This window comes from Notechis scutatus, chromosome 1 (genome assembly GCF_049901735.1).
Source record: "Notechis scutatus isolate UNSWTSFEM ecotype Mainland chromosome 1, rNotScu1.2, whole genome shotgun sequence".
NCBI classification, from domain to species: domain Eukaryota; kingdom Metazoa; phylum Chordata; class Lepidosauria; order Squamata; family Elapidae; genus Notechis; species Notechis scutatus.
The window spans coordinates 17,880,464-17,893,356 of record NC_142009.1 but is presented as its reverse complement, the minus strand read 5'-3'; the positions used below and the strand labels follow the sequence as shown (position 1 = coordinate 17,893,356).

The window sequence follows — 12,893 nt, the reverse complement described above, 5'->3', positions numbered from 1 at the left end:
CTATGGTTCCACCATATACAGGTAGTCCTTGACTTACGACCACAATTGAGCCCAAAACTTCTGTTGCTCAGTGAAGCAGTTAAGTGAATTTTGCCCTGTTTTATGACCTTCTTGCCAGAGTTGTTAAGTGAATCACTGCAGAATTTGGCTCCCCCACCCCACCCCACCCCCCCAATTGACTTGCTTATCAGAAAGTCGCAAAAGGTGATCCCATGACCCTGGGACACTGCAATTTTCATAAATATGAACCAGTTGCCAAGCGTCTGAATTCTGATCATGCGGCCATGGGGATGCTGCAATGGTTGTAAGTGTGTGAAATGGTCGTAAGTCCCTTTTGTCAGTGCCATGGTAACTTCAGAGGTCATTAAATGAACTGTTGTAAGTCGAGGACTACTTGCATGCCCCCAGTTCTGAAAACAACAAATTATTACGGTGCCAGTCTGGATCGTGAAAGTTCAACCAAATACAATATGAAAGGGCGAGCTAAAAAAATGCAAAACTCTTGTCATGAGCAACCCAGTTCTGTTGTCCATTCTGAACATACCAGTGCCCAATCGCCAGGCTTACAGGTGTATTCATACCTGCCTAAGTGTTCTCCTTCACGAAAAATTCGTAAGCACCACTGGTCAGAATTACAGCCAGCCAGTCTACCTATGAAGGGTTGGATTAATCTGGACTTTTCAAGAAAACATTCCAAGATTTCTATTTCATCCACGGCAGAAGGATAATCTCAACAGATGTTGATGGTTGTGGGATGGTTAAGGAGCAGATTTGGGCAGGAGAGAGACCATTATGCAGTGGTTAAATTCAGTATGGGGCAGTTCCTAATATATAATTTTATACATTTTCCCTAACAACTTTTTCTGTAAGAAAAACACAAATTTTGTCATATTGATAGAAAAATATTACTATGTAAAGTGTGAAAAATAGGTACCTGGAATATATTCTGATTAAGGAGGAAAATGGATGACAAGGTGAGCACGTGGATGATACAGTGTCTATAAACAGATTAAGTACGTACTCTTGCACCAAACATCTATATCTTAAAAGTCTTCTGATTTTTGTGAGAAATTTTAAGTCTATTGTGGAAATCAGTCTCTCATTTTCTCAAGGATTGTCAGTGGCATCTTCTGGAGAACTGAAAAATCCCCCTATTCGTTATTTTTTAAATATTAACCATTGCTGATGTCCAATTTGTTTTCATGTATTTTGTTTACAGATTGGCGGATTGTCTGATATATAGAACATAATGGAGCATTACTGACAAATGGTGGCATATACAATGTAGATTTTATACTTTTCTGTTTGTGATGGCCGCGAGGCCCAAAAGGGCAGTACGGCTGCATCTGATCACTTTCGCCCATTTAGCACCTCCCAGGGAGCACATGTAGTTTAAGTAAGGGATGTTATGAACACGGGTGAATTTTGCTTATATATATGTTTGCTTTGTCATGTTCTCATCATATGCTAAATAAATAATACCGTGCAGAAGGATGAAATGTGTGCTTCCCTGATAGCCGTGAGTGACATTAGATCTTATTATAAAGTTCCCAGATTAGAAACAGAACGGAGGTAGAGATAGCATCTCAGCCTACCACAAGATAGGTTTCCTGAGTCAAACATAGTGACATCATCAGTTGTGGCTAATTATGGTCACCTATTTTCTTTTTACTGTAAACTGCATCTTCAGGACTACAAAGCTTTTCTGTTTAGTTCTTGATGCCAAAAGTTTTTGTTTTGTGGCAGAAAATTAACAGAAAATTACTTTCTGTAATGTTTTTTTTTTGGGGCAATCCATTTATTAGCGAGTTTATGTTTGGGTGTATTTTTCGTGAAACTTGGGGGGGGAAATGCAAATAAATACAAGAAGTCCTAAATCCTGAAGAATGATTACCTTTTGACTCGGCCCTTCCTTTAGAACAGGGGTGTCAAACTCGATGTCATTGCCGCATCAGGGTTGGGTTTGATCTCGGGGGGGGGGAGGCAGGGGGGGTATGGCCAGCATGACATCATTCATGTTGGGGGGGGCACCTGTGGTGGCTCGAGCACTCTGCCAGCAAAAACAGGCTCCCGAGCTCTGTTTTCGGCTGGGAAGGCCTCCTACAATCCTCTGCCAGCCAAAACGGAGCTCGAGGAACCACGTGCAACCCTTGTGAGCTCTGTTTTTGCTGGCAGAGGCACCGTGAGCCAATCTGCTGTTTCCTGGGCAGCCCCGCAGGCCATATCTAAGCACCCTGTTGCCCGCATTGGCCCGTGGGCCTTGAGTTTTGGCACCCCTGCTTTAGAAGCTTAATGACCCACAATAGTTGCACATTACATTTATTAACACACCAACTTGATTCTTCCCCAATCACTTGGGCTAAGCTACCCAATCTCTGTGAGAATTGGTCAGGACAAGGTCATGTTCCTTTTTTCTTACCCTCTGCCTTGTGAGAAAATCCTCATCCAAACCGGAACCACAGACGTTGGGTTGAGTGAGTCACAGGTAACAGGAAGCTCGAGGCCAGCTCGCTGTTGCAGAGAGCAAGTAGCCACATGCAGCTTTGAATGTGAGACCGCTGAGTAAGAAATGGCCAGAGAGTAAAGGATCGGTAACTTCTGCGTCTTAGAAAACCTCTAAACTTTACAAGGTATGATATTCCAGCTTCTGTTGATTCTCCATTTTTTGCCTTCTGGATTTTATGCTAGCCCACTTCTTTCTGGCAGAATAGACTGTAACTCAGTTCAATTTCTCTCTAGATCACTCCTTTTTTTCATTTGTAAAAATTGAACAGGGAACAAAAGTGATCCCTCAAATTACAGACATAACAAAAAAAAACAACGAAGAAAATGTCATGACGCTTGGTATAGGTCTATGTAACAATGTGGAACTCTTATTAAACTTACATGTTTTCATTTGGCTTAATTAAATGTAGTCCGGCTGTTCTTACTTTTTCTAAGCAGATGGGCAAATTTCTTAAGAAAGTGATAGGCTACAATCTGCTTATTTGTATTTTCATATTTAAATGGTAGAGGCCATTCCTTGTTTCTCAGTAGGCTCTCTTTCCATTTCTCGCATTAAAAATATCTTTAAGTCAAAAAATCAAGCAAGGGAAGAGAACCTCGTGAGTACTAAAAGGATCTGATAACAGCTGTTCAGATTAACACATTTTAGGCATCTGATGAAGAGAGCTCACAAGACCTTAATGCCTTTTAGTAACTTGTTAATCTGAAAAGCTACCCACATTCCTGATTCTTGGCTGTCAGACTAACCCAGCTTTCTTACAATATGCAACAAAGAAGTAGGCAACTGGGCTTGAGCTGAAGGCAAGATCTCTGGGTTGTAACCTTCTGCTATAGTGTCCTATTAAGATGAACCTGTGAAATGCATACATGCATTTGTGGTATTTTATGCTTGTGCAATTTGTCACAAGTTATTTACCTGAACGGTTGCAACTCTACAGTCTGTCTTGGTTGCTCCTTTGAAGACCAAACTTCTTTATCAACGAATAGTCCATAACAGTGCACAATGATGCAAATTAGTGTGGGTAAAATCTTATTTGCTCATTTTGTTTTAATCCGCAAACTCTCCAACTGCAAGGTGCTATATTCTATGAAGTTTTGTAACACTGCCATATATAACGGTATTTCCATTAGGAACAACTGATCTGTCACATTGGGAGCGAATTTTTCCCCCCTTAATATTATATCCTCTTTTTCAATTTTTGGGTAAGTTGCCTTCTGTTTCCACTGACTGCCTTGTTAGTTTTGCAGTCGGCACATGCTAACTCTGCCAAAAAGGCATCACACTTTAAAAAAAAATATTTTTAATGAGAAGCAGGTAGGATTGGTGGCTGTAGGAGAATTGGCAATCAGATTAACAGAGTTGGAAGGGACTTTGTAGATCATCTAGTCCAACCCTCTGTCCAAGAAGAGGACCCTGCAATTCTTTTTTGAAGAAATCTTTTTTTTTTTTTTCAGGAGTAGATCAACATGTCAGGGATCTTTCTGTACCTGAATTGTAGTTCTGCAAAGTAAGAAATTGCCAAAAATGGGTGATGGGACATCTTATTGATCTCTTGTTTTAAATTTTACATAGATGGTCTGCTTGGACTTCTGGCCTGCCATCAAATAATTGGTATGTGCTTCACTTATGGCTATGATAGAGCTTCTTTCTAGCTCTCAATCACCAAAAATAAAACAATTTTAAAACCATGGCTCCATTAGCAGTGAAAATTAGTCATGCTGCTATTTCTCAGCCTTTTTACTTTATTCTTGTTTTCATAGCCATCACAATAAACAACTCTTGATAGCTGGTAGTGGCTTCATTTATTGGAAAATATTAAATTAGAGATGTAATATTTTGGTATATATATATATATATAAACACAAACATGGTTGTAGACACCCATCCACACCAGGCTTTATATTAATTTTTCCAATAAAGTACGTGAATTTAATATAAAAAGTTCTGGTCTGTCAAAAATTGTTGTTCATTATTAATGGGAGACACAGATAGGATCTCTTGCACTTCAGTTAAAAACCACTTGCTGGCAGGATGTCAAAAACGTCTCCCTTTCCTAGGCATCTCCACCATTCACATTAAGGCCTAAAATTATTATTTTGGAGATCTAGAACAGAAATTGGATTACAATTTTGGTTCTGAAGGAATAACAATTATCACCTGCTTTTTCTGATAAATTTGTGAAACTGAAAACACTAGAGCAGTAAAACAGAATTGATACATGGTCTCCGTGGCAGTCACTGCATAAATTTTTGCATGCATCGTTGAGTCAGTATTGACTCCTGAAGATTGCTGGAGAAGGACTTGACAGGATTTTCGATTTATACACTGCCCATCTCACTATCTGACTCTGGGCAATATACAGATAAAAGCCATAAATCTATATTTAAAAGATACAGTTAAAAAAACAGAGTTAAAAAAGCAGAGGGAGTGCCCTCAACCTACCAATCATCTCCAAGGTTGCATATCATTCATGGATCCTGTGTGAAGCCAGGTCTTCATGCTCTTCTGGGAGGCCAGAAGAGTGGGGACCAGCCTCAATTCTAAAGGCAACACAGTGGTGGGATGCAGCCGGATTGCACCGGTTTGGGAGAACCAGTTGTTAAATTACTCACCCCCTGCTATCAAAGTGGATCCTGGTCATTACGTTGTGCTGCAATGGAGAAACAGGCAACAGAGCGGCCAGCATGAGGGGAGGAAAAAGCTGCTATTCTCTCTTTCTTCTCCCTGCTCCTCCTTCCCTTGTACCGGCCACTCTGTTTCCCGTTTCTTCATTGCAGTGCAGTGCCCAGAATCCATTTTGATAGCTGGGGCAGGGGGTAATTTAACAACTGGTTCACCCAGGGTCAGGTTGGCCATCGCAGGAGACTCATCCCACATGTGCAGTGGAGCTGGAGGACAGGGATGGGCCACGCCTCCCACAACAGCCACCCGACCCTGGGAGAACCGGTTGTTAAATTATTTGAATCCTACCTCTGGGACAACATGTATTAGGGCAGAGTTAATGGCAGAGAAAGCTCCCTTGTCCTTCGTCCTTGCTTCCTTCTTCCAAGGGCCAAGAGATGTCCACTGGTCCAAAGTCATCCAGATGGTTATCAGGATTCCAGCAATCACTCTAATTAAATCATGATTATTGAGCCAAACTTCAAAAAACTTCAAAGGATTTTTTAGAAGCGACATACTGGCACTGCCCTGAATGAAGCCAACTCTGGCATACGTAATTTACAGTCACCTGTGACCCTGTTTCCCCCCTCCCCCCGAGTGGTGTCATAAATCAGATTCTCCAATTGAGCACATTCACAGGCTGGGTGTCATCATTCACATTCTCCAATTAAATATATTCGTGGGCAAAAACTCTGGTATTTTAGTTACCATCTTTTAAAGATAAGAGTTGGAATGTACTTTCGCTTTCAACTGCTCTTCCAGATTTCCTTCCTCCTCCCCCCGCCACCCCTTTTATGGCAACTACTAAAACAGACATAGGAATGTTTTATGAGTTGACAATGGCTTTGTGCCTAGGACAGAACTAGAAATCATGATTTCCCAGTTTCTAGCTTGATGCTACACCTCGATCTTTTACATGCAAATAATTGAATACACCAACAATCAATGGCTTAGTTAATCAACAGCATCTTCTCACTTTATTCCATGCTGGAATAGTTGTTTTCTCCATTCCTTTTTTCTCCTTTGAAATAGCACGTAGGACTTAGACTTATATACTGTTTCACAGTGCTTTCAGCCCTCTAAGTAGTTTACAGAATCAGCCTATTGTCCCCAACAGTCTGCATCTTCATTTTACCCACCTCAGAAGGATGGAAGGCTGAGTCAACCTTGAGCTGGTGAGACTCGAACTGCTGAACTGCTGGCAGTCAATAAAATTAGCCTGCAATACTGCATTCTAACCACTGCACCACCACAGCTCTATAATCTATAATCCAGTAAAGAGGTCTGTGAGAAAATCCCCAAACCTTTGAATAATTTTTAAGCCTATATTTAACTGCTTTTTAAAATGATCTTGCAAGAGAAAAATTGATCAATCTGATCATAATTTAAATACTGAACTTTACTTTGGATGGGCTGTGGGAATTTGGGGGACAGGTTTCCTTTGAATCATTGTTGACTCCTGGCAACTACCTGGACAAATGTCTGCAGTTGCCCGCCTCCAAAAAACCACAATGATTGGGCTGGTTGTCTTTATTTGCAATGGGAACGGTTTCTAGTTGCCCACCCTGATCATGAGTTGCACAATTTCCAGACCAAAGTCCCTAGATTTTCTTCCTCACTGGGTATGATTCTTTGTTTCCGACTCCCTTTGTTTCCCTTGAGATGCTGGGCAGAAGCTATAGATCATTTGTAAAGCATGAATGTTGACTGCAGAAGTTTCCATATCTAAATATGGCTGAAAACCTCCTGCTTAAAACCTCTGAAAGTGTTGTCAGTCAGCATCAATAATATCAAACTAAATCAACCTGGGCACATTCTTAATGTGTAGACTTATTAAGAATCCTGGGAATTCACCCCAAATATTTGATGGGCTCCTAGGTAGAAAACTTGAGAATTGATAAACAAATTTTAAAATCCTGTTTTAGCGGCTCATTCTGTACCAAATTAAATAATTAGACTGGGATAAGTGGGAAGATGGATTTTCTAAACAATCGGGACTGTCATCAATCTGAATGTATTCAATTCAGTTCACCTGTTCACTTTGGAAAACTGATTCAAATCAGCATTTATCAAAGATTTGCATGACCCTTCGCAACAGACTAACTTGATTGCTTCTTTCCTCAGCCTTCCAGATCTATTGGATTTTCCCTCTCTAATTGTCCAGTTAGTTTGGCTTATTTTAATTTCCCACAATGTCCATAATAGCTTTAATTTGGCACTGAAGCATAATTTGTACTTCCGTTATCCCAATTAGTTTTAATATTTACTATCATTACATAACTACAGTATCTCATATCATACATCCTTTAGCTTCACAAAACCAATATAACATTTAAGCACAATATAGAATAATATTTATTTAGTTATTGCACTAATGCATACATTGCCCAATCAAAAATATTCCAAATGGTTTACAATAGAAAAGCAGAGATTTTAAACTTCCCTCAAATGAACTTGGGAAAGTAATACAAGTGGAGAAGTAATCCCACTTCCCTCTTTTTTACCACCATAGTTTCTTAAACATTGACGTATAGTTGAGTTCAGTCACATCCTTTTTTCAGTTTCTACCATTATTGATCTAAAAGACTCTTCTGTCACTCTTCATAGAATGGAGTTTCTTCATAAACCAGGCAGCCAGAGGTCAAGCATTTGAGAATCATCTCATTCAATGTCCTTGTGGCCTCCGATAAGATAAATGGTGACAGTGCCTGCCCAATCACCCAAAAACTCAAAGGAGCAATTATGCTGGGGAGAATATCCTAATGATTCCCATTCCTGCAGATGTCAAATATGCTGACCAGCAAGTGATCTGACCATGATAAAGGAGTGAACACAATGTCCATCTTCACATCACCTACCGTCTTCTCTCAGATGAAAGCCAGATCTGTGTGCCTTTATACCAAGGGTACAATACTGCCTGAAACAAGTCCATGGAGGCCATAAAATCATGAACCTACCCAGATTCCATACCAAGGACATAGCCATTGAAATCTTCTAACACTAGAGGTTCAGCACCAGGCTATTTATAAGATCTAGAAACTCAAGTACAGCTGTTGCTGGGCTCCAATTTGACCTCTGGACCAATTTTATAAAGAAACCTCTCACCCAACATCTGGTCAAAAGCAAAGTTTGGAGAGAAAAAAACATAATCTCCTTTATCTACAGCAGGGATGTCAAACTCGCAGCCAGCGGGCTGGATGCGTCACGGGCTGGGCCTGCACCCACCCAATTTAGCGAAGGGGGAAAAAGTCCCATTACGTCACATGATGCCGCCGTGACGACGTGAGTTTGACACCCCTGATCTACAGCAAGCAGAGCTACAACTTCTCCTTCATCCTTCATGTAAAAAACCTGAGGGGGTCAGAGAAAAGGGTTTCCCTCTTTAGGTTAGTCTATCTGAGTTTCAGATTGATATCATCAGGGAATGGGAGGTGGGGATAGCATATGCTCCATTTATTGTGGCCAAAAGATTTGAATGGAAAGCCTTAACAGCTTTCAGAGCAGTGGTGGGATTCAAAAAATTTTACTACTGTTTCTGTGGGCATGGCTTGGTGGGAATGGTGTGGGTTGGTGGGCTTGGTGGGCATGGCAGAGGAAGAACACTGTAAAATCTCCATTCCTTCCCCACTCCTGGGAGAAGGTTACTGCAAAATCCCCATTCCCTCCCCACCCCACTAACCTGCTTTCCAAATCCGTTCTCCTGTGCAGGGCAACAAAAGAAGACCCAGCCGATCAGCTGGGACTTGGGAGGCAGAGAATAGATGGGGGCGGGGCCAATCAGAGGTGGTATTTGCCGGTTCTCCGAACTACTCCAAATTTCCGCTACCAGTTCTCCAGAACTGGTCAGAACCTGCTGAATACCACCTCTGTTTCAGAGGTCCTATATTACAGGTAGCCAGATGCTAAGTCTTCTTAGCTGAAGTTGGACTTTAGATAGCAGTTGGGTTTGTTGCTGCTGTACCAGCCTCCCATTGTGCAGTGACACCTCTACTTGATTTTGTGGCAGGGTTGAGAGTGGAATCACCAACACTTATAATTCTTTGTGACTTCAGTCTGCCCCAGAAAACAGAGTCTGGGACTCTGAGAAGTTCATGGACACTGTGACAATCATAGACTTGATCCAAGTCATCCAAGACTTGATACATACTCAGATGAAACATTAGATCTGGTTTTGATCGGAGCACTTGCAACATGTTCTGTGGAAGAACGTTATCTTCAGTCCTTTGTTATGATCAGACCACTCTCTGATTGCTTTCCATCTTGCCAATGCCCCATCCCCAAATCTATGCATGGCATCAAAGGTGACAACTAGTACTTTGAATTGCATCTGGAAGGAACCTGGGGGAAGGATATTCTATGTATAACCTGTTGAGCTCCAGAGGAAAGACAAGATATAAATCTAGCAATAAACATATAAGGAAAGAGCTAGAGTTACTCCCTCACCATATCTGCTGATTCTTCCCCTATTTTTGAATTAAGGCTCCTGTACTACAAAGTGATTAAAGATTGTGTTTGTTAGGAATATAAGTCACCTAACAGGTATTTGGTTTAGAAATATATAAGCCAGGATAGACATTTTAGTACTATGTCTTTAAGAGATTGCAAAAACTGCAATTGGGTGTGGTTTCTCAAACAGCCATAAGATGGAGCCAGAAACCTAGGTTGTTTAGTCTGAGTCTCAGAAGAGAGTGTGAGTGTATCTCTGTTTCCTTCTGTTGGAAAGTATTGCCGTTGCTCCATTTCTTCTAATTGACTGATATTACTGGATTTAATGTAAGTCTGATACTGAACTGTTTTTGACACTGGAATTTGATATTTGGATTATCCCTGGATTGAAAAACTGACTGATTTGCCTGTGAATGACTTTGGACTGCTTATTTTGGACTTTGCTTAAACCTTTCTGGAAGTAAAAACCTACATTTACTGTACAGTGTATCTGTGTGCTGTGTGTGTATTATTCAAACACTACTCTCTATATGTCTCCCTGTATGCGCTCATTCTCCTAACAGGGAATTACCTCAACAGTGTTCCTTACCTTCCTTGTCTAATCTATGTTACTTTTGTCTTTTTAAGGCTGGAACTACAGTAACACCAAGCTATGGGTCAAGTGGAGCTGATTTGGGGTGCCTTCTCCTTGATGATTCTGGGGGCCCTTATCAGCATGTGCATGAAATGCCAACAGACTGGTAAGGTCTTCTTTGATTAGCTGAGATCTGAAACCCAGATAAAACATAATTTGATGCAGTGGTGGGATTCAAAAAATTTTTTACTACTGGTTCTGTGGGCGTGGCTTGGTGGGCGTGGCAGGGGAAGGATACTGTAAAGTCTCCAGTCAGAGGTGGTATTTGCTGGTTCTCTGAACTACTCAAAATTTCCGCTACTGGTTCTCCAGAACTGGTCAGAACCTGCTGAATACCACCTCTGATTCGATAGCTCAAATGCCATGTATTTGTTCATAAAAGTAAAGTAAAGGAGTCCCTGCAAATTTTACTCCGCTAGTCATTGCCAACTATAGGGGGCGCTGCTCATCTCAGTTTCAAGGCCATTGAGCCAGTGCTGTCCAAAGACATTTCTGCAATCATGTGGCCAACATGACGTTATGGAGCACTGTTACCTTCCCGCCATAGTGTTACCTATTTATCTATTTGTATTTGCATGCTTTCAAACTGCTAGATTGGCAGGAGCTGAGGGTGAGAATGGGAGCTCACCCTATCACATGGAGCCCAGGTCTCAAACATGGACTGCTGGCTTTCCAGCGGACAAGCCCATTGTCTTTAACTGCTGACCCACCGCGCCGCCCAAATATTTGTTCATAGGGAATAATAATAATAATAAATTGCAACCAATCTCTTATCCATAGTAGAGATCACAGTAATCTCGTATGAAGACAAAGCAGGGGGTAAGAATTCAAATTTCTGTGCATATGTTCACAAAGCCGTGTTACAAAAGCACGGATGTTCAAGCAACGTTTCGCCCATCTATAAAATGGTATGACGATCTCCTCCAGCTCCCAACTCTGTAAATATACTTGAATTGAATTACTCTTCCTTTTTCATATCCCCCTATTACTTTTTTAGTGGTTATTGCTGTTTTTTCTCCCCTTATAATTACATTTAACTCTTAAAACTCTCTCCTGATTTTTCTTCTTCTCCATCTTCAGGGAGTAAACAGGAGAAGGCAAATGTGGACAACCAGAGAACTCAGTAAGTAGGAATCTTTTTCTGTGTCCTTCCTGGATTGCAGTCCCAATGGAATGAGATGAATCACAAAGCAGGTAGAGCTTTGGGGGTACTCAACACTTTAATATAGAATAGAATAGAATAGAATTCTTTATTGGCCAAATGTGGTTGGACACACAAGGAATTTGTCTTGGTGCAAATGCTCTCAGTGTACAAAAAAGAAAAGATACATTCATCAATAAGAGACCAATAAAAAAACAACAGTGCAAAGCATATCCATGAACACCAACCAGCCATCAGAAGACATGATAATAACTCCATCTCACAACATATGGAGAGAGTCAACCAGAAGTTCTATTGGGAAACTATTGGCATCTTAGACGTAGCCAGATACAAAAGTACACATCCTCAACTTATATCCATTCACTTAGTCAAGTTACAACGGTATTGAAAAAAGTAGCTTATGACTGTTTTTACACTTATGACTGCTGAAATATCCCATGGTCAGGTGATCAAAGTTTGGACGCTTGGCAAATGGCATGTATTTATGAGAGTTGCAGTGTCCAGGGATCATGCGATCACCTTCTGACAAGCAAAGTCAATGGGAAATCCAGACCCACTTAACAACTATGTTGCTAATTTAACAGTGATTCACTTAACAACTGTGGCAAGAATGGTTATAAAATGGGATAAAACTAATTTAACAAGTGTCTTGCTTAGCAACATAAATTCTGATTGTACAGTAAGTTGAGGACTAGCTTGTACTGGAAAACTCGGCATTCGGACAAATCAGCTATCAGTGGCCACACAGAAAGAAAAAAACAACACATTTACACACCATTCAAAAGAGGCAACAAAAAAACCAGGAAGGAAGCAAAAAGATTAGAACATCTCTCTTCACTAAGCAGGGATTAATACCAGAGAAACAGGCAGAAAACAAGATGATGAATGAACCATCTAGGAGGAAACCATACTCTCACCTAAATGGCAGGGTAAACTACTGGATATAAAGAAACCCAACACTCACTTACACTGATGATGTTACCTAGTTAGGTACTGAGATGTCTTCAAGCAAACAAGCTCAGCAAACACTAAGAACTCCATTATTCTATACCTCTTGCTGATAGTATATGGCCCAAGTGCAGGAGGTCAAATTTTACAGCTACAGTTAGAAGATTAGAAAGGTTCTAAAAACATGGAGAGCCACAATATGAGTATTTGATCTATAGAAATGTAACAAACCTTATCTGATTTAAGGCTACTCTCTCTGAACTGGAGGTGAGCAACTTGTAGCACCTCAATCTAATTTCAAATACTCCGAGTGAGGAGGGAAAGGGAAAAGAGGGTGTTGCAAAGAGGAGTGGTCAGACCCAAATGCACTGAGTTATCCTGCTTATGTCACATTAGACTTTCTAGTCTGTCCTCCCTCAAATTTAGCATCAATTGTCCCGTCTGTTTTCCTGTTAGAACTTTTAAATCCTTTTGCATTTGACCAAGCTTGGTTGGCAGCCCAATCCAAAGAGTTCCAAAGGTGCTTTTTCAACAGG

At 40.8% G+C, this 12,893-nt stretch overlaps 1 protein-coding gene across 2 annotated transcripts in view; it reads left to right on the top strand.

Moving 5' to 3' along the window:
* Positions 1–2,491: 2,491 nt before the first annotated feature.
* The window catches only part of LAT2 (linker for activation of T cells family member 2), a 29,147-nt gene continuing 18,745 nt past the window's right edge, over positions 2,492–12,893 (top strand). The window contains exons 1-4 of one of the 2 annotated variants that reach the window (XM_087944513.1): positions 2,517–2,630; positions 4,079–4,117; positions 10,241–10,353; positions 11,328–11,370. In XM_087944513.1, coding sequence (XP_087800639.1) covers positions 10,266–10,353; positions 11,328–11,370 — 131 coding nt within the window. In that variant the 5' untranslated portion in view covers positions 2,517–2,630; positions 4,079–4,117; positions 10,241–10,265. Of the gene's footprint in view, positions 2,631–4,078; positions 4,118–10,240; positions 10,354–11,327; positions 11,371–12,893 lie in introns of both variants that reach the window. The other variant, XM_087944449.1, reaches the window with a different exon arrangement.